Here is a 22,255-nt window from a genome sequence, read left to right as displayed (position 1 = left end):
GTCGTCTCCTGCTGCAACACACTCGAGCTCTCTCTTCACCGTCGCCCCTGTCCAACCCACCAGATAACAAATAGAAAAGACATAATTAATTACCATAATTGAAAGACGGCATCCCTTTGAGATCAATTGTTTGTGGTGCTAGTGGCTCTTTCTCCCACTGGTCACTGATTAATGGGATGCAGGACTGTAAATGGCCTCTCAGTAATGCTCTGTGTTGTTATGCATTAGCGGCTTGTAATGGAGGACTTTTTTTTTCCAGCTCCGCCGTGCTCTGCCTGTCAGACCGCTCGTCCTCTTTAAGGTGACTGTGAGTCGTGTTTCTACATGCCGACAGTGCTCGGCGCTGACAGTACAAAAAGCCTGTGCTGGCTTATCCTCCCGCTGAAAGGGACTTGTGGATAATGATACAGTGTATAATTGATATTATGAACGCAGGCCTTTTTTCCGTTTTTTCCCCTCTCCCTTTGCAGAAGGCGGTGTCAAGGTGCCGGAACGAGCCGTTCTCTGGCTCTGTTTATGTGTGCATCACGGTTGTCAGTATTTAGGTCAAACAGAGGCGTCCTAACAGGAAATCCCGACTGACAAGCGCGGCGGAGGTGAGATATTAAAAAAGACAGCTTGTCTTCGAGTGGATGACATGCTTGCAGATTGAAACAAACACTCCTTTCAGTACCTGACGCTCAGCCCGGGCCTTTAACTGAGCCCTGGAACTACACTCAACCGCCGTAGTCACACATAACGCTCAATCAGCCCGGACCAGACGTCATAAATGATGCCTACGTAGAGGACTACAAATGTACGGCATTTATTATGGCCATGTTGTGGGATTATTAGTGGTATTTGCTTAGCTTCTTCAAAACCACTAACTCAACTATTAAATTTTAGTGTGTCCCAAGCCATTTCTTGGGACCATTTCATTGTTTTTTTTTTGTTTTTTTTGGTGGTTATTGCCTTTTTTATACCAGTAAGCAACCTAGATGCCTCTCACAATACCTTCTTCAAAAAATATGAAATTTTAGCTGCAAAAAGAAAGTGCTGAAATATAATTGTTTTTAAAGGGGCCGTTTGAAACGAAAAAATGTGTGACTAATAATGTTTTTTATTACAGTTTTAGTTATTTAATTGGGAAATGCTGCCTTGGCAACTAGAATTTTTTTTAAAAATAAAATATAAAATAAAATAAAATCCAATTATATTATATACATGTATTTTCTTTCAAATAAAGAAAATGTTTTTTTATGTTTTTAATTTGTTTCCATTTTAGTTTTGTTTGTTTCATTCTGTGTATTATAATGACGTGATACCTGTAAATCCATGAATCCACTTGAAGCATTTAAAACGGTAGTTTTAGTTTGTTGTTCAGACAAATTAGTATAGAATTAGAATCGCCCATGTATTCATACCATGAAAATAACTTTTGCTTATTTTAAGTAAATTTTTATTATTAAACATATATAAATTTATTAAATTATTTTTAGCTATTTAATAAATAGTTGAAAGTATTCTATAGCAAATTTCAAAATTAATATCCATTTTGTGTTTTATTTTTATATTTTTGTGTAATTATGATTACTTACATATTTTAATAAACAGAATAATTATCAACTGTATCAGCCAACATATTAAAGGTGACATATCATGAAAATCTGACTTTTCCAGGTTTTAAGTGCTATAATCAGGTCCCCGGTGCATCTACCAACCATGGAAACGTGAAAAAGATTAACCTAGTAACTTTGTTTTGGTAAGCCTTTTTCTGCAAGCATCTGAAAAAACGAGCACGTCTGATTTCGCTCCCTTGGTGGCATGGCAAAGGGATCTTATAATATCACCGCCCCTTAATCTGTAAATTTCCACCCACGGTGCCGTCATTTTGATTTTGCAAGCGACAACGGTGTACTAGTTCTAACGCCATGGCGAAAGTTTGAGCAAAACATGCTAACTGTTCTGTCTTTGGCTGCACAGATGAGCACAGAACACTATTTACAGTCCCAGCCTCAGAGGAGACAAGACAGCAGTGGATTTATTCACACAGATCTAAAATAAACATGCAATTTATTTTCCAGCAGTTTACCTTCACAGACATAACTGACTGTTTTTGTAACTCTTTGTAACTTTTGTGTTTTTAACGTAAACTTAGTTTAGTACTCACATGCTGTGACAGCCGCTTTCTGTCCGTGTTCTTCGGATGTGTGCGCTCAGAAAACCGTATATCAGAAGTTTAAATGAATATGGTTTAAAACGCATGATTTCAGCGCGATAAACATGATAATCAGAACCAAAACAGATGTTTTTAGCAGGTCCGAGCTATAATGGCGCAGCTCTATTCTGGCAAAGGGGGCGAGGAGCAGCAGCTCATTTTCATTTAAAGACACAGGCCCGAAAAACAGAGTGTTTCTGCTTCCACTCAAAATAGGCATTTTCAAAATGTTATAATAAATGATCTGTGGAGTATTTTGAGCTGAAACTTCACAGACACATTCTGGGGACACATGAGACTTATATGTTGTAAAAAGGGGCATAATATGTCTCCTTTAATATTTATTGCATCCCTAGATGTCAGTGCATGTTATATTTGAGCATTGTTTTCTATCCCAACTCCTTATTAAACCCTCAAATCTTCTGTTCTCAGCATCTTGTGGTGACTGGAGGTTGAAGAATACATAAGTTCCAGAGAGGCCAGTTAGAGCTGCCGGTATTAAAAGCTTTTGTCAAAGACATTTGTGTATGTTATGTTGCAGGGTTGTGGAAGGGAGAGAATGATGATGCCAGAGGGCTGGACCTTCTTATCTCCCTCACAGATCTGCCAATTCAGCCGCATATGTGCCAGCCGCGGAGAGCAGCTCATTAGATTTAGTGCTGCACTCTGTTTAAAGCCTTTCTCTTTGTCTTGCCTTGTATTGATCAGCACAGGGCCAAGATTACAACAGGAAGGTTTTAATAAATCTGCTTTTTTAGAGTTAAATCCAGTGACATTCACTTTATATTGTCTCCATAAATAAACAGATGTAATCAGCTCAGTTGCCCAGGACGGAGAATGTGAGTGATACAGATGTGTTTGGGGTTTTTGGTTGGACTTAGGACAAGGGTGAATAGTTGGTTGGTCATCCAGAAAAGAGTAATTTGGGGTTAATCATTCCAGTTTTTAAAACCCTATGCATTTTAGACCAACTATGATCTGAGCTTCATGTCATTATGGTTTCCTCCTCCTGTTTTGTGTCAACTTGAAATCAAAATTGACCCTGTTTACTGTCTTAATGCATGTTCCAGGTCTAATTTAGCATGAAAAAGTAAAAATTTAGTCATGTCGTTTTGCCTCTGAAATTAATTTATAATACCAAGATTATTAGTTAAAGTAAAATTTAATTAAAAAGAATATTACAAAAATTATTTTTGTTAACCTGATGTACTAAAATACAGAAAACTGAATATATATATATATATATATATATATATATATATATATATATATATATATATATATATAAATACTAAACAAACAACAACATTAAATTGGAGGTTAAAAATTGGAAAATAAAAACTGATTCAAAGTAATATTAAAATGATAAAAACTATAATAGTCCTGAAGGATATAATGAAATGCTGTCCTACATTTTATAATATTCAGAAATATGAAAGACATAAAAAGGGGTTTTCATATCAATGCAGCAGAACAATTTTCCATTAAAAGTTCTTAAAAGAAACCATTTTTCTTAGTGTGAAGAACATTTAAACTATGTCTAAAGAAACTTTTTCCCATTATAAAGAATATTTTGTGCAATGGAAAGGTTCCACAGATGTAGAAAGTTCATCATGGAAACAGCTGTCATTGTGTGAATTGTCTGTAACGCTTCTTTTTTCCAGATACTTAGAGAGAAAGTCTTTCAGGTGTTTTTCTATCGCTCTCATCGTTCTGCAGTGCCACAATGACATGATATTCACTCGGCCAGTAGAAGAGGTCCATATGGAGCTTTTTTTCTGTGTCAAGAGCCCCAGTAGGAGTAATTGCATCGTCCCTTCTGAAAAAAATTCAATCTAGTGCGACGCGACAGGCCAGCTGTGTTCAGGTAATGCTCAGGTAGACATCATCCGCTCAGGCCGTCCTCGCAGGTAATAACACGTGCGCACGTATGCGCACAAAGGCACCTTTCTCTGTCGTCTGTATCTTTCTGGCCCCAAAGAGAGCTTCTCTGGCAGGTGATTTCTTTGTGTCCTGTGACATGAACCACATCCTCAAACGAGTTCAAAAGGAAGGTAGGAGTCGTCTCATGTTTCCAACCGCTAGCTATTTTTAGCATGCTGTTGAAAGAAGCTGTCCCTTCCCTGATCTCCATGCCGGTTGAACCCCCCTTTGCAACATAGCATGCAGCAGACGTGTGAAGATGGCATCCTTCTAAACCACCGACTCAAGCATTAAAGGAATCCTGTGCCGAGTCATTCTGACTAGGTGCCCACATGTTCGTGTGCCAGCCCCCCTTCTGCTGAAACTTCAAACACGCGTCAGACAAGCATTTATTTGGTGTGTGTACGTGTTGGCCGCTGGCAGGAATGCCCCCCTTTTTTCCCTCAGCTTCTTTGGTATGCAGTGCTGGTGAAGTTGTCAGAGCAGCCTGGCCCCTCGTCGTCTCCCCGCGGACGGCGCTCTGACGCTGCCAGGGAAACGGACTCATCAGTTTGGTGAAATGGGACAGAAAATATGATTTATTCTCTGCATGCACTCACTCCTACCCCAGCGGAAGAAGACAGCGAAGAGGGATCCTGGAAAGTCGGCAGAGAGGCATGGAGAGAAAAGGAATTAGAGGATAGACAGGACCTTTATTTGCAATGCTGCAAGCTAATTTTGCACTTCATTGACGCGTTCTTTAATCAATGGCAAATATTTGTTGTAGCAATGGCCTCCTTCCAACAGTTGGGGTTAGCGGAGCCCGGTGACCTTATACGGTTCCTGATTTTCTGGCCATTTCCTCAATGGATGAAATTGATCATTTTGGCATTTTTTTTTTCTGTGAGATATTGATTACATTTTTGCACTGTTTTTAAAGTGAAATGATGACAGTGGTCATTGTAAATGCAAAAGGTTATTTTTTAACCTTTACATAATTTCACACATTTTAAAAAAGTATACACAGGTGTTCAAAAGTTTAAAATATATAAGATTTTTTAAATGATTTTGAAAGAAGTCTCTTATGCCATTTATTTGAGGATCCATTTATGTTATCAGAAATACAGCAAAACAGTAGTAATATGAAATATTACAATTTAAAATAACTGTCTCAGTTTTAATATATTTTAAAATATAATTTATTCATGTGATGACAAAGCAGAACGAAATAAAGAAAGAAAAAGAAAAAGAAAGAAATTTAAAATCTTAAATGATTCCCTTTGAGCTAAATTATTAAATTATTATCACTGTTTACCCTACACATATTAGAATGATTTCATGTGGATCAAGAAGGTTGACACTGAAGGTTGGAGATATGGCTGCTGAAAATTCACCTTTGCCATTACAGGAATAAATTATATTAAAATAGAAAACTGATATTTTAGATTGTAATAATATTTCACAATATTGCTGTTTTTACTGTGTTTTTTTTTTGTCGTCAAAGAAGTAAGGTCTTGGTGAGCATAAGAGACTTTTGACCTTTTGAGATTTGACCGCCAGAAAATACCAAAATTATGTATTATATGAATGTATAAGTTTGAACACCTTTAAACAGTAACTGGTTCTACTGACTGCAGCACAGTGTGGGCAACACTACTTTTTTAGTGACAAATGGCATAAACTGGCAAGTTTGTAGTTTTTGCATGGGCTGAACATGAGAGCTGCATTTTTAATGAGTTGTTACCTTTTTGTTTGTTTGTAGCAACAATATGAGATATTACACATTTTTCATATTGTGTGTTTACAATCAGATAAGGCCACCAAGCAATGACCTATAAAACTACTCACTTCACCTTTAAATAGCCTCACCCACTTTCTCTTTTCTTGCATCAAGTTCACTATGGTCCACACAACTCCTTTTAATCTGCCTTTTGCATACCCTTCGCAACGCGCCCTGCCTTGGGGATATTCGTCTGCGTCTTCCCTCCAAGGGCACTGTTGATGAGCTTTTCATCCACCGCATCCTAAAGTGTTTATTAGCATACTAAAACTCCTTTCGCTGTCTATGCATGCCCAATCAGGCCTTTAGGGGTCCTCTGCCATCCCAGGATGCATTGCTTTTAGTATAGTGATTATTATTGTGAGCTTTGTGTTACTTAGGGATCTGACTGTCTGACCTTTCTGCATTCTTTACGCACTTTAGTGAATATTGATATGTTTTTTATTTTTTACACAAATTACAGGGGTTAATCTGTTGATTTAGAAGTTTGGTGAAGTTCACCAAGGGATAGTTTAACAAAAAATTTAAATTGTCATTTACTCAGCCTCAAGTTGTTACAAACCTGTGGCTACCATCAACAGCTGACGGTAGCCATTGACTTCCATAGTATGGGAAAAAATACTATGGAAGTCAACTGTTTGGTTACCAGCATTCTTCAAAATGTCCTTTACTGTATTCTATAAGAGAAAGAAACTCATACCGGTTTGGAACAAGTGAAGGGTGAGCAAATTATGACAATTTAAATTTTTGGGTGAACTATCCCTTTAAGAATAAACAGTTTTATATTAAAATTGCAACTGTTTTTATGTTTGCAACTTTTTAATTAACTAATGATCTGCAATCTTTGTTTTAATATGCCACCAGTGTTTACTACGTCTGTCTGTTCTCATAAGAGCCTCTTGGTGTTTGGTCATTCATACAGCTCAGAGCAGCGGCTCTGGTGTCTGAGTCACACCACACTGTCGTTGTTTTACATTTTGGATGACATAATGGATTTAGATCACCGCTTTTGCGAGCAACTCAATCTTGAAAAGCAATTTACGATGAATCCCAACAATTCACAGGGGCTTCATAAACTCCCAGCCATGTGTGTGCAGCCTATACGTGCATGTTTGTCTAGGCACGATCAGTATGTATTGTGCCACAGAATATACATCAACTCATGACGCTTTTGCGAGCAACTCAATCTTGAAAAGCAATTTACGATGAATCACAACAATTCACAGGGGCTTCATAAACTCCCAGCCATGTGTGTGCAGCCTATACGTGCATGTTTGTCTAGGCACGATCAGTATGTATTGTGCCACAGAATATACATCAACTCATGACAAAAAAATCACAAAGTCACCACATTCTAATGATTTTTTTTTTATCAGTGATTTCAAAAATAGCTACATTTGCATTTCCAGAAGAAAATACCAGTTCATGCATGTCCTGTAATTACTGTATGAAAATAAATGAAAACAAAACAATTAAGCTAAACAATTAATTAATTCCAATTATTGGGGTAACACCAGCCAGGGGAGTATGAATAGATGCTTGATTTATTCTCTGTGCTTCAGACTGACATTGCCTCATCCTACTTCACATTGGCTCTCTGCATTATAACACAGCTGAGGGGAGATGCTTATCGCAACTTATCTTCAAAGAGTGAGAGTGGGTGGAATAATTGCATCGGGGGTTGTTTTATAATAAATACTTTCTCATCTTTTGGGGCCACGGCATCTTCGGGAAAACGTTTTATGTAATCTTAAATGGGCTCCTATTTATCTGCATAGAAGTGGACATGTACCATTTATGCTATATGTTGTATTTCTGCCATTTCTTAATATTGTTTATGTCTTTTATTTTGAAAGGTCTTTTTTTAATGCTTCTAGGTCAGTTTCTTGGATTGCTTATTTTAATCAGTGTTATGTACTCTACTTTTTTAGTAGTCTTATAAATCAGAGGAAATTAAAGCTATCCCTGGCCTATTATTAAAAAAATATTTACAAACATTTTTAATTTTACATGAAGATGTAAGCATTATATAGCAGTGCTTATTTTTAATGTACTTAAAGTGCTTTTATTTGTAATATATTAAACAATTTATATAGTTTATTACTTAGAATAAATACTTTTGTGTTTTTATTATATATATATATATATATATTAAAATATATTTGTTTGTAGCATTTGTACTTAGTATAAATAGCTTACGGAGTAACACTAACCTGTTCAAATTGTATTTATTAACATTTTTACATTTAAATGATGTTTAAATCATTTTATACTGTATATAAACTTTATGTAAAGCTTGGTGTGCATTTGTATACTAATATGTAATAATTTCTCCTGTTCTAATGTAGTATGCGTAGTCAAATATAAGTGTGCCATTTGAATTCAATTTGTTTTATATTGTGCATTATAGGATTAAACAAAACAAAATAGTATTTAAATAAATCTTTGCTTTTAAGACCAGTTGTCACATAAAGCTGCTATACAGCATGAGTATCTATGTTCTCTAACCTGTATCTAGTATCTAACCTTTTTTATATCTCTATTTCTTTACTTTCCTCTCCTTTCTCCTTCCTTTTCCTCAGATCTCCAGGAATCTGGGCAAGATATACAGTGAGATGATATTCGTCAACGGATTCGTGCACTGCGATCCTCACCCTGGCAACGTGCTGGTGCGAAAGTGTCCTGAAAGCAATAAGACGGAAATTGTGTTACTCGATCACGGCCTGTATCAGGTAAGACATCGGCCGAGGCCGCCACAGACTCAACATAGAAGCAAATTCATCACGTATTGCACCCCATTATTCACCCGCTGGCTCCCAGATCAGCTGCGCACTCAGGCCTGTATGTGCCGCAGCAGACGAAAAGCATTTCATTTAAGTGGCCCTGAAGCTAGTGTATTTTAAGAAGTGCACATTTCCACCTCTCTCTTATTACAAACAGATATGCAAACCCTGCAGTTCACTGAACTTCTGTATTCCCAGAAGATGTGGCGGCTCTAAATAAATCCATGGAGATAATGTGGTGATAAATATGATAAAGCCGTTCTAGCAATGACATTTGGTTACTTTCTTGGTCCAAAACGCTAATTCATGGCATGTCATGTTAAGTTTACTGAAAGTCATGGGTTGAGTCTGCGTTGATTAATTGGAGTGGCGAAATGGTGTAGTCCTAGTGGTATTCCAGTGAATTCTGTTTGTCTCAATGAGGGATTTGCTGACCTTTAATTTAACCCGAAGCAGTTAATGAGGCCCACAAAATTTCACATTAGCAACTATCAAGTAATCTCATCTGTCTTTCTGTAATACTAACAACATCATGAAACACAAGTTTCCATTTACCCAGCCGTCTAAGACTCTTGATAGCTCTCTATATTTCAATTATTAGTTTATGGTGACATTTGGTGACCATTCATAAATACATTAGCGTTCAAAAGTTTGGGGTCAGTAAGATTTTTTAGTAAGAAATTAATACTTTTATTCAGCAAGGATCAATTAAATTGATCAAACCTGACAGTAAGGACTTATAATGTTACAAAAGGTTTATATTTCAAATAAATGCTGTTCTTTTGAACTTTCTATTCCTCAAAGAGTCCTAAAAAAGTTATTGTTTCCACAAAATTATTAAGCAGCACAACCATTTTCAAAATAAATAATAAGAAGAAATTAAAGCTGCAAGCAGCGATGAAAGGGCCCTTGCACCCGGGCTCACCGCCACCTGGTGGCTTTAGGAAAACAGCAAACGGTGGGCAACATGCATTTAAATTGGAAAATATAGGAGGGATATGTAAAAGTCATTTATATGTGCCAAACGTCCTGCTGCCAGCTGGTGGCGCTATAATTATAACTGAATATTGACATGTAGATGTCTTCAGGCCAGTATTCTTACCAAACATGTGATATTTGGGGCATATAGAATATTGCATGTTTAAGTTAGTGTAAAACGAGTAATTTCCTGTTGCCAGCAAGTGGCGCTATGATTATAACTGAATATTGGCATGTAAATGTTTTCAGGCCAGGACTCTTATCAAACATGTGAAGTTTTGGGCAGACCAGACATTGCATGTTTAAGTTAGTGTGAAACAAGTCACTTCCTGTTAGCAGTAGGTGGTGCTATGATTATAACTGAATATGATCATGTAGATGTCTTCAGGCCAGGACTCTAATCAAACGTGAAGTTTGAGGCAGATTAGACATTGTATGCATGAGTTACAACAACTTCCTGTTTGATGGCATTAATAGCATGCTTTAGCACTTAGTAAGTGTTTCTAGCATGTTTAAACATGTTTCTGCCATGTTTAGCACACAATGGCATATTTTACTGTATTGCTAATAGTGCATCACAGTGTTAAACATGTCACTTCTTATTGACAGTAGGTGACGCTATGACTATAACTGAATCTTGGCATGTCGATGTGTTCAGGCCAGGACTCTCATCAAACATGTTAAGTTTGGGGCAGATTGGACACTGCATACCTGAGTTATAGCAACTTCCTGTTTCATTGTATTAATAGCATGCTTTAGCACTTAGTAAGTGTTTCTAGCATGTTTAAACATGTTTCTGCCATGTTTAGCACACAATGGCATATTTTACTGTATTGCTAATAGTGCATCACAGTGTTAAACATGTCACTTCTTATTGACAGTAGGTGACGCTATGACTATAACTGAATCTTGGCATGTCGATGTGTTCAGGCCAGGACTCTCATCAAACATGTTAAGTTTGGGGCAGATTGGACACTGCATACCTGAGTTATAGCAACTTCCTGTTTCATTGTATTAATAGCATGCTTTAGCAAATTAGCTAAGTGTTGCTAGCATGCTTTTCCATGTTTGTAGCATGTTGCTAGCCTATTTAACACTTGCTGAGACTTTTTAATATATTCCTAGAAGTCCATTACGTTGTTAAACATGTCCCTTACTGTTGCCAGCTGGTGGCGCTATGACAATAACCGAATATGGGCATGTAGATGTGTTCAGGACAGACTCTTATCAAACTTGTTAAAGGGGTCATATGATGCTGCTAAAAAGAAGTCATGGCCTAATGGTTAGAGAGTCGGACTCGTAACCCAAAGGTTGCGAGTTCGAGTCTCAAGTCTGGCAGGAATTGTAGGTGGGGGGAGTGAATGTATAGCGCGCACTTCCACCTTCAATACCACGACTGAGGTGCCCTTGAGCAAGGCACCGAACCCCCAACTGCTCCCCGGGCGCCGCAGCAAAAATGGCTGCCCACTGCTCCGGGTGTGTTTATTAAACTTAAAACCATGTCTGCATTTGTGATCGGAGAAATGACAAAAAACAAGTGCTACTCTACACTGCCCAAAAAACTCTAATTTGAATCGTCAGTGGCAAATTCTTTAAATATAAAAAACGTACTTACAGTCTGTGAGTCAGAACAGCCGGCATTGTAATCTACTCTACCATGATCAGTAAACAGTCCTCCATAAAATGTGCTGCACACATCTGAATATTTGGGTTAAACTCTTCTGGAAGAGTGTTGTAAATACAATTTAACCACTGATTTCTAGTCATGTCCTCTTTTGGAAGACCAAACAAAGTAGTTTCGCTTTCACAATGAAACACAGCACCTTCACGACATGGCGGCGGCGGCAACAACAATACTACAGCGAGAATAAAAGTTACGCCTTCTTTCTTTGCGTGAACATTTGGGCGGCGTTATGCAAATCTTCCCAGATCGTGACGTAGACATGTGGGGGCGTGTTAGAACGAGCCGTTTTAGGTAGGCGTGGTTGACTCTTAACTTTTATAAAGAATATCTCATTGGTTTTGAGACTTTAGTTTTTGCAACTTTACAGATCTTCATTATGCACCAAGAGCTTGTAACACTCCAAAGAGAAAGGAAAAATTGAAATCGCATCATATGACCCCTTTAATTTTGGGGCAGATTGGACACTGCATGCCTGAGTTACATCAACTTCCTGTTTCACTGCATTAATAGCGTGCTTTAGCACTTAGCTAAGTGTTGCTAGCATGTTTTAGTATGTTTCCAGCATGTTGCCAGCATATTTAACACTTGCTGATGCTTTTTAATATGTTGCTAGGAGTCTAACAGTGTTAAACATGTCACTTCCTGTTGCCAGGAGGTGGCATTAAACTATAACTGAATATGGACAGAATACCTATCAAACGTGTGAAGTTTGGGGCAGATCGGAAGTTACAGCAACTTCCTGTTTCATGGCAAAACATCAAAATTTGTAAGGCTGCCAGGGACACGCCCTTTGACGAAAACTCAAGATCCTTGCAATTTAACGTCACAAAGGCCTTATTATAATCCTCACCAAATATTAAGATGATCCAATGAAAATTGCAGGAGGAGTTTGTCAAAGTACGAGGCCTGGAAATGGCAAAAACTGCACAAAAAAATAATGTGCTTCCTGTTGAGTTTTGGAATTTGTACCAAGAGACTTTTTTGTAGGTAATGGTGTGTTACATGTGTGTAAAACGTAGCTCGAGGCGCACTCTGTTGAATGTGTACAGGTGGCGCTATTGAGCCATTTTGCCACACCCACTTCTGAAACCCATATCAGATGTAAATTTTCGGCAGTTCTGATGCATGTGCAAAGTTTCATGAGTTCTGGAGCATGTTCAGGCCCTCAAAAATGCGAGAGAAGAAGAAGAAGAAATGGAGCAATTCCAATAGGGTCCTCATACCATCGGTGCTCGGGCCCTAATGATTCCTGAGCAACAAGTCAGCATATTAGAATGGCGTCTGAAGGGTAATGGCAGCTGAAAATATTAAAATAGAAAACAGCTATTTTAAATTATAATAATATTTCACAATATAAAATTTTTTTACTGTATTTTTTATCAAATAAATGTGTCGATAAGGATAAAAAGCCTTCTTAAAGAGTGCAAACGTGATTCTGTAGGGTTATCAAAATATTGCTCTGTTTATTTGAACATTCCGACTAGTTCGATCCAATAATTTTAGCTCAACCAATACACTAAATTTGAGGCAGAAATATCTTTTGGGCTTAGAGAAACTAGTTTGAGAACATTCATTAATTTTATGGTTTCGTTTGGTGACTCTACTGCCACACTTTTACTTATAAGCATTTGTTCAGATGCCACAAACAAAACAAGTTGTGTCTCTGTCCAAGGTGCTGAACCAGGACTTCAGGCTGGACTACTGCAGACTGTGGCAGAGTTTGATAAAGGGAGACTTGAAAGGCATCGAGCGTTACAGCAGGCGTCTGGGCGCAGGGGATCTTTATCCTCTGTTCGCTTGTGTCCTCACCGCCCGCTCCTGGACGTCAGTAAACGCTGGCATCAGCCAGACACCTGTCACTCAGTCTGAGGTAATCTATAAGCATAACTGATACCGTTTATTTTGCATGTATGAGGGTATTTTGACCAGGTCTGCAACATACACTATCAAAATTTAGTTTTTACGCTCCTACTTATTCTTTATTAATACTGTTTTCCATATAAAATAACACAAATGTTATGTAGTGATCCAAAAAATTATCTTAAGTTTTAGCTAAACCAAAGTAGCCACCTTTTTAAACAATTCATACATGCATAGAGCCATTTATACATAGGCACAATACATATTTGTCTATAAAACTAATCTGAAGCACTTAAGTGTAATAGTTTGAGCTTTAGATGTTTTTTAAGATCATGATAAACAAAAGTTTGTCCATTCTTTGGAATGGTAGTGTATTTTTTATACTTATTGCCAGAACAGTTGCTACTTGATGTATTGGTAACGTAGCAATAGACCTTAATTAGGTTAGATGCCATGTAGAAATTTAACACAGATGAAAACAAGGCTGTGATTTTCTGTATGTACATTGGCACACTGTATAAACAGGGTTTCTACAGGGTCTTTAAATAAAAAATAAAAAATATATATATATCCTTCACAAATGTAATGCCTTAAAGGCCTTAAATAAGAGCACAAAGTCTTAAATTCGTTAACTCATGGCCTTAAATGTTGCAGCCATTGCAAACAATGTATATATTCTTCGGTACATTTGTTTTCCCATCACAAATAAATATATAAATCCTTAGATCAAGATAAATTTACTTGAGATGCAAATGTGAAATTAAGCCCTGAAAACTGAACAAAATGAAGTGTTTATACTTAAAACAAGAACAAATATCTGTCAATGGGGTATGAAAACTGGTTTTCCCTATTTGTTCTTGTTTTAATCATAAGCTTACTTCATTTCGATCAGTTTAAATGAAAACAAGAGTTGTTATCTTAAGCTTTTCAAGTAAATGGATCTAGATCTTTGCACTGGGAAAAATAATGGTGATGAACATCACTTTTTTGTGGTGTGATCAGAAGGTCCAGTAAAAGTTATTTCTCTGTTTTAGTGGTTGAGATCAGAGCTGTAAAATTAATTAAAAAGTAATGGATATCAGTTGAAAGGTATATTTTCAAACTTTAAAGTACTCCTAATACAACTCATTGTTTGCTTCCTAGACATTTACATTTAGAGAACTTGTTGACATATTGTGCCCCCTTTGATTTAATTCTTAAATTTTCTTTATTTGGTCTTAAAAAAGGTCTTCAGGTTTCTGTCATAAAATTTGCAGAAACCCTCCTAGATCATGTAATTTTCAGAACTTTCAAAACTGTTAGCCTAAATGGAATTTTTGTTTACTGAAAGTGTTTTTTCCCTCAGTAAGACTTTTTGTCAGCTGAACAATCATCAAACAATCAAAGTTGTTAAACAGCAATGCTGCAACCCATTGAAAACACTGTACGTCTATCCCTCACAGCCTCGTTTTCATTCCTGTCAGAAACGGGTCTATACCAGGGAGTGGTCAAAACATAAGACACCCCTCCTTCTGCAGGCAATATTTAAAAAACATTAGGGATGTGAAAACTGAAGTGCTATTTAATTGTTAGTGGTGGCAAAGGGCCACAATAACACCTGTTAACCACATTTCTGAACAAGGTTCACCTGTCCTCATTAAAACTGCATAACTAACTGTCCAGGTGGCTGGCCTGGTGGCCCCGTGGCCAGAGGAGTGCTGTTGGGTCGGTGTGATGGTGGTAGAGGGTTTCTGAAGGCCAGGCCTGGCCGGAGCTGACCTCTGTGGGGGACGTTTGACCATCTGGAGGGTGTCAGGGACATTTATTTATACTTTTATTGCATAACCTTTTACGGGACGTAAAACAGAGTTTGGGTTGTACAAGCATATTATATCAGAGCATCAGAGCAGTCTTCACTAACACACTATTTGTTACCGCATACATTAAAGCTATCATATTAATATAGGCCTAATATATAATGAATAGTTAAATATTAGGCTTTTAGCATTATTGATGAGTATGCATATTAGAACAGAAGTATTTAGTATTAGTATAAAAATAATACACACTTTAAGCTTTATATTATGATTTTGTTTTTCATATAGACTTACATATAAATGTAATAAATAATAATAAAATGTTTATGGTTTTATTAGTTGACTATGCATATCAAGGTTTAAACATTATATAAATGTAAATCTTTTATTTTTAATATATTTTTGTTGATGTAATCTGTTACTATAACTTTATTTTTCTTTCTATAGTACTAAATATTAATAAATATAATTTCTTAGTATAAATACTGTAGCTTACTAAATATCACTAAGCCATTTGAATTGTATTTGTTAACGTATTAATTATGTAAAGTTTAAATCATTGTATAAAATATTATAAAAAGCTTAGTGTTTTTTATAGTACTGAATACTTCCTCCTGTTCTAATGTATGATGTATAGTCATCTCTAAGTAAACCATTCAATTTATTAACATTTTTACATTTATCTAAAGTTTTTATTTTTATTTTATTAATTTATTTATTAGTTAGTTGTCCAAATAGCAACATCTAGCTAATGGGGTGCCTCAGGGCTCAGTTCTTGAACCATTTCTCTTCTCTGTCTACATGGCATCACTAGGTTCTGTCATTCAGAAACATGGCTTTTCATATCACTGCTATGCTGATGACACTCAACTCTACCTCTCATTCCATCCTGATGATCCGACGATAGCTGCTTGCATCTCAGCATGTCTAATAGACATTTCTTGTTGGATGATGGACTATCACCTTCAACTCAACCTGGCTAAGACCGAACTGCTTGTGGTTTCAATAAACCAATCACTTTATCAAAATTTCACCATCCAGTTAGGCTCATCAACCATAACTCCTTCAAAAACAGCTAGAAAGTTGTGAATGATGATAAGCTGAATTTTTCAGACCACATTATTAAAACTGCCCAGTCCTGCAGATTTGTTTTATACAACATTAGGAAGAGAAGGCCCTTTCTTTCAGAACATGCTTCACAACTCCTTGTTCAAGCTCTTGTTCTGTCCAGGCTGGACTATTGCAATGCTCTCTTGGCAGGTCTTCCGGCGAGTTCTATCGAATCTCTACAATTAATCAAAAATGCCGCTGCAAGATTAATCTTTAATGAGCCAAAAAGAATGCACGTCACACCTCTGTTCATCAATTTGCACTGGCTACCAGTAGCTGCTTGCATAAAATTCAAGGCATTAATGTTTGCCTACAAAACCACTACTGACCCTGCACCCCTTTACCAAAATTCATACATCAGACTTATGTGCCCTCTAAACTTGCGTTCTGCATGTGAACGACGCGTTATTGTGCCATCTCAATGAGGCACAAAATCACTTTCACAGACTTTTTCATTAACTGTTCCCTCCTGGTGGAATGACCTGCCCAACTCAATCCGAGTCCTTAGCCATCTTCAAGAAATGACTAAAAACACATCTGTTCCATCTTTATTTGACCCTCTAACTCTAGCACTTTCTATTCTACTTCAATTCTACTTTATCGATTTATTTTTTTTATTTAAAAAAAACTAACACTAGCTTTCTATTTTTTTTCTATTCTATCTTCTTGTTTTTCTTTTGTGTGTGTGTGTGTGTGTGTGTGTATGTATCTAGTTTTGATTGCTTCTATTGTCCTCATTTGTAAGTAGCTTTGGATAAAAACGTCTGCTAAATGACTAAATGTAAATGTAATTATATAAAAAAATATATAAATCTCAAAGTGTTTTTTTACTAATGATGAATAATTCATTCTGTTCTATAGTCAACTATAAGTAAGCCATTTTAATAAAATTTTACATGAATACGTATGTGAAGCTATATTTATTTTGCTTCATTTCATTTGACAAAACCAAACAGGATACAGTACCAGCGTTTGACTCTGTCAGATATACTTGACTATTAGCTGATTTACTGCTTACTTGTTTTCAGATCCCCTATCAGTTTCAGGAGCGTTCCACTTAGGCCTATTTAGTCAGTCATCTCAGCGTGCGGCATTTGAGTGCACTTTCCTGCAGGTGGCTTTTCTTTGTAGATTAATTACCCAGAAGCCTTTGCGAGGATAATTATGGCCCGGTCCATGGCCACTCGTGTTGGGTGTGCTTTTTTAGCGGGGTGTAGTACCTCTTCCCTTCTCTCTACCCCTCTGAAAGTGTCTGATTCTCCAAGCCGTGCAAAAGTCTCAGCAGTCATTCCTTCCCCCAACATCATCAAATTACCAGGATGTTTTGAAGTAGTCTGGTCTGCCATAATTACAGGCAGTTATAAAGGCGGATTTCACATGTACAGCTGTGGCATTTGCAGAAAGGCAGGCTGTCTCATCTGCATAAGAATGGAGAGATAAGAACACATTGTATTGCCAGCTTCATCCAGAGCTTCATGCTTTATGTTCCAGAAGAGAAGACAACGAATTATTGTGCTTGAGTCTATATGTAGAAGAATATACTTTGTGCAAGGGTTTTATTGATAATTCAGATAGTGAAATCAGACTCCAGCAGAATCACCACCATTTGTCAAGTAGACATTTAGTATTTCATGTAGAAATTAACTGCCAACTTTTGAATGGCAGTGTACAGTGCCATTCAATAGTATATATATATACTGTACACTGCCATTCAAAAGTTTGGGATCAGTAAGATTTATTTATATATAATTAATTGAAATCTGCCATTTCAATTAAATGCTGTCCTTTTAAACTTTCTATTCAACAAATAATCTTGAAAAAAAAGCATTAAGCAGCAAATCTGTTTTCAATATTAATAATAATACGAAATGTTTCCTGAACAGGTAATCAGCATATAAGAATGTTTCATGGAGGATCATGTGACACTGAAGACTGAAGTAATGGCTGCTGAAAATTAAACTTTGTCATAAATTAATAAATAATATATTAAAATAGAAAACGGTTATTTTGAATTGTAACTTCTTTCAAAAACATAAAAAGTCTTAGACCCCAAACCTTTAAATGGTGGTGTAGTTGTTCATTTGGCTGATTCTTTCATCCAAACCAAATTTCAGCTTTCTATGAGAATCAAACTCCAAACATGTTAGTGCCATTCTAAAGGTTGAGCTGCAGGAATGTTGATTTAGTACTTTTGATGTTCTGCAACCTTTCTGACATCTGACATCTTTACTTTTCTTTTTAATTGCCCTTTTTAATTATGAATTAGTTCTGCAGTGCTAGATGCTGGACTGTATTTCACAGCATGCATTGTAGCATGAATAAATCATGCAGATTACCAATTCAGTATTTAGTATTTTTACACTAGGTATCATGTGGTGACAATATAGCATGCATTTCTTCAATGTGTTTTCGAGTGTTACCATTGTTGTGGAATGTAACCGGTTTAAAGCAATGCTCAAGAACATATTTATGGTCGTGGTTTATTGAGTCTTGGAGAGCTGTCCGCATGGCTCACCTCACAGGTCAGAGTGAGCAGATGCAAACACACACCTCACACTTGCCTCATCTGACCCCACACTCTGTTTCCATCCACTGACTGCATCTCCACTGCTTCCACAGGGTTATTTACAAATCGAGTGGGCCTTCAGTAATATCTTATGTCTTTGTATTTTGTAGATGGTGCATCTTTTCAAAAAAGTTTTCACTTTATTATGTGACATAATTAAACCTAAAAGATTGATGACATTTATCGATATCAAAAATGAAATTGCATATAATATAGACTAGCTAATTTGCTTCCTTTGTCAATTTTAGCACTTTTTCTTAAATTTTCTAATTTAGTAGATGAGGTTAAAGAAGTCTGTGATCTATTGTATAGAATTAATCATGCTTGACTCCAAGCCCCCATGGCGTCACTGGCCCACGCACTTTTTAAAAAGTTTTCTTTGTGCCATATTTTTGTTTTATTTTACCTTTGCTGTTGTCCTAACTCATTACCAGTGGTTTAGAGGAAATATGTACCCAGGTATTCATTTTAATAATTTGTCCATGTGCACGTATAATGGATCAGATTATATTGAAATATACTCTTAAAAATAAAGGTCCTTATTGGCATTTATGGTTTAATGAATTATCCTTATCATCCATGGAACCTTTCATGTACATTTATGCATTTAGCGGATGATTTTGTTTTATTTGTATATTGTAATTTCTAACAAAGAAAAACATACTGTATATATTCATATAATATCATAATACACAGTGCCAAGTTTATTAGACCGTTAGATTAGAAAACAAGATAGAGAGGAGGCGGTGTGTGTGTGCGTGTATGTGTGTATGTGTGTATGTGTGTGTGTTTGGAGGTTGGCATCTCATTCCACCAGAGAGGATAAAAGTTTTGAAGAGTGACTTTTTGCCTCTTTCTTTTGCACAAAAGGTGGTATATACTGTAGTATGTAGTTCTAAGATCCCTTGTAGTACAAAAAATAGTGGTAACACTTTAGTATAGGGACCAGTTCTCACTAACTAGTTAACTAGTTGCTTATTAGCATGCCTATTATTTATATGTTGGCAGTTTATTAGTACGTATAAAGCACATATTCTGCATGACCATATTCTACATCCCTAATCCTACCCAATACCTAAACTCAACAACTACCTTACAGCAAATTAGGAGTTTATTGAGGTAAAAGTCATAGTTAATGGTTTGTTAATGGCAAGAATTGGACCTTACACATCAGAGAAAATTCTAGTGTGCTTGCAGATTTTGTTTTTAGTGTGTATGGACAGTATGTACTTTCCAGACAGGAGAAAGTAATCTTTTTTTCATTCTTGACTGAGAGAGTCTTTCACTTAGACTGCAGGGCTGGACAGTAAGTCAGTATGCTGGTTAAGTTTAGAGCTATTATAGTTGTTTACTGGTGTAGCTATGAGCGGAAAAAAAAACCTAAACAAAACAAGCCTTCTCTGCTTTCTTGCAGCGGTTGTTTTTGTGAGACAGAAGGAACTGTAATAGGACCGAATTACTTCTTTATATTTTAGCATGGAATTTTTGTTATAAGCACTTGCAATGAATTTTGATTGATGGGAAGGTGACGTCATCGGTTTTAGCAGGGTGGACATTTCTGCACTCCACAAATGTCTAGAAATGCTAAGCATGCAAAAATAAATAATAAAGTCTTGAATTGTTATATTACTCGACCATGTGCATTCGACCATTAATTTCTTGCTTCAGATATTTGCATTGCCACAGTTGTCATTTTTCTCAGAATTCTTATTGGGCATTTGTTTCTTCTGAGATGTTGTATATTATATTGATTGACAGCATGAGTAGAACAGAACATTTTCTTTTCTTAGGAAGAGAGTCAATAATATATGGTTGTGTGAGCACACTTATTTTGTTATACCTGTGGCAGTATTTTTGAAAATGAAACACATAGGGAAACATTTTAAGATGTAATTTGCACCAACCAGAAGTAATTTTTTAATGAGAATTGGCAATTTAATGTGGCTTGGTGTGAGGTTCTGCAGCTAAGCAAAGTTGTATGATCACATTTTATAAAACTTCAGTTTGCTTCCAGTGAATTCTTATTGAAGTCTGAAAGCTTTAGTCCCAATTCATTGACAGATTTTTCATTTTTGGGTCAACTATTCCAGTTAGAGGTGTAACTTAATTAACAGTGAAAGTCAATGAGAATTCTTCAAAAGTATAAGTGCATATGTTTGTGTGTGAGCTGGTGTTTAAGTAACAGTGCTTTGAGCTCTCTCATTGTGGGATTGAGATCACAGGTGCCCTCCTGACCATCTGAAGGGCTCTCAGTATCTAAACACTCTGTGTCCAGTGCAGTGCGTTTCCTATTCACAGCCAGCCTGCTTTGTACAGGACTATCAATATTAATGCAGTCGTCTCTACAGAAACCAGCGGTAGCATCAGAGAAGCTCCTCTCTGTCATTCTAACACTGAATAGAGATGCACTTGCATTAAATCTCCAATCAGCATTCAGCTTTACACATTTTCATTAAATGCTGAAATAATATGAATACCCTAGGGATATTTTTTGCTGAAGAATCCAGCTTGTTGTCAGTTAATCAAATTCATTGCTTTGATGCATGCATGCAGTTTGTGTGTTTTGTCTGTGACATTTTTTATGTAATACAATACTTTATTCAGTTTTAGTTCATTTTGACAAATTAGATTTGGTGTGCCTCAGCATGTAAAAAATAAGTTATATATATAATTTATTTTTTACATGCTGAGGCACACCAGATCTGTGTGTGTGTGTGCGCGTGTGTATATATAATATATTTTTATTATATTTTCTTATTTTTTTGTTATATACATTTGATAATATTCTGTAATAAATGTAGTATTAGTACTATTGTTACTATTACCTGTATATAGATAGCTTTTTAATTTTGACAGCAACACTAATTTTAAGCATTTAAGTCTTAGTCTTCAGATTGAAAGATTTTTAAGATCATGAGAAACCTAAATTCATTCAAGTATGTCCAGACTTTTGTGTATAACCACAATATTAGATCAATATGAAAAACCACCACTTCTATTGTTCAGCTTTGTTGTTTCCCTCTCGACAGCAACATTCATTCCAACAGTCCACATGAAAAGAAAACACACACACACACACGCACAAAAACTCAACTGGAGCTACAGGTTTCTGTATTTGAAGTGCAGTAAAGGCAAAACCACTCAAACATTTTGATAAACACACACCATTAGTGTTGCAAGTGAAGTGGAGTGCTGGTCAATATGGGCCTGCCCCCTCATTAGTGAACACGCACTCCTCGTCTGCCAGACCTCCACAGATAAAAGGCTTCTCTCTCTCTTTCTCTCCATCAGCCTCTCATAGGTCTGTCTCAGCAATTACCTGCTACCCAGCACTGCCACTGCCCACAGAAACCACAGCCCTATTAACTACACACAGTTTTTTATTTCAGCATGTTGTACTTACAATATGCTGTTATCCATTCACTGTCTTTATTTGACTTCCTCTACTGTAAGTCCTTGTTTATATATGTACCTTTTAGCTTTTGTACCTCAGGGTACTACTGCTCCAGTGTTACCTTTGTACCTTTTACTGAGATTGAATATATGGTGGTTTTATATACTGTATATGGTGGTTTTTAATATTGATCTAATATTTCGGT

General features: G+C 36.5%; 1 protein-coding gene across 2 annotated transcripts in view; it reads left to right on the top strand.

Annotated features, from left to right (window-relative positions):
• Positions 1-22,255, top strand: part of adck1 (aarF domain containing kinase 1) — a 143,824-nt gene that overhangs the window by 97,606 nt on the left and 23,963 nt on the right. The window contains exons 8-9 of one of the 2 annotated variants that reach the window (XM_016269701.1): positions 8,462-8,611; positions 12,997-13,194. In XM_016269701.1, coding sequence (XP_016125187.1) covers positions 8,462-8,611; positions 12,997-13,194 — 348 coding nt within the window. The remainder of the gene's footprint in view (positions 1-8,461; positions 8,612-12,996; positions 13,195-22,255) is intronic. The other variant, XM_016269702.1, reaches the window with a different exon arrangement.

Source organism: Sinocyclocheilus grahami, unplaced genomic scaffold (genome assembly GCF_001515645.1).
Source record: "Sinocyclocheilus grahami isolate Dianchi unplaced genomic scaffold, SAMN03320097.WGS_v1.1 scaffold54.1, whole genome shotgun sequence".
Lineage (NCBI taxonomy): Eukaryota > Metazoa > Chordata > Actinopteri > Cypriniformes > Cyprinidae > Sinocyclocheilus > Sinocyclocheilus grahami.
This window is presented reverse-complemented; position numbering and strand designations above follow the sequence as displayed.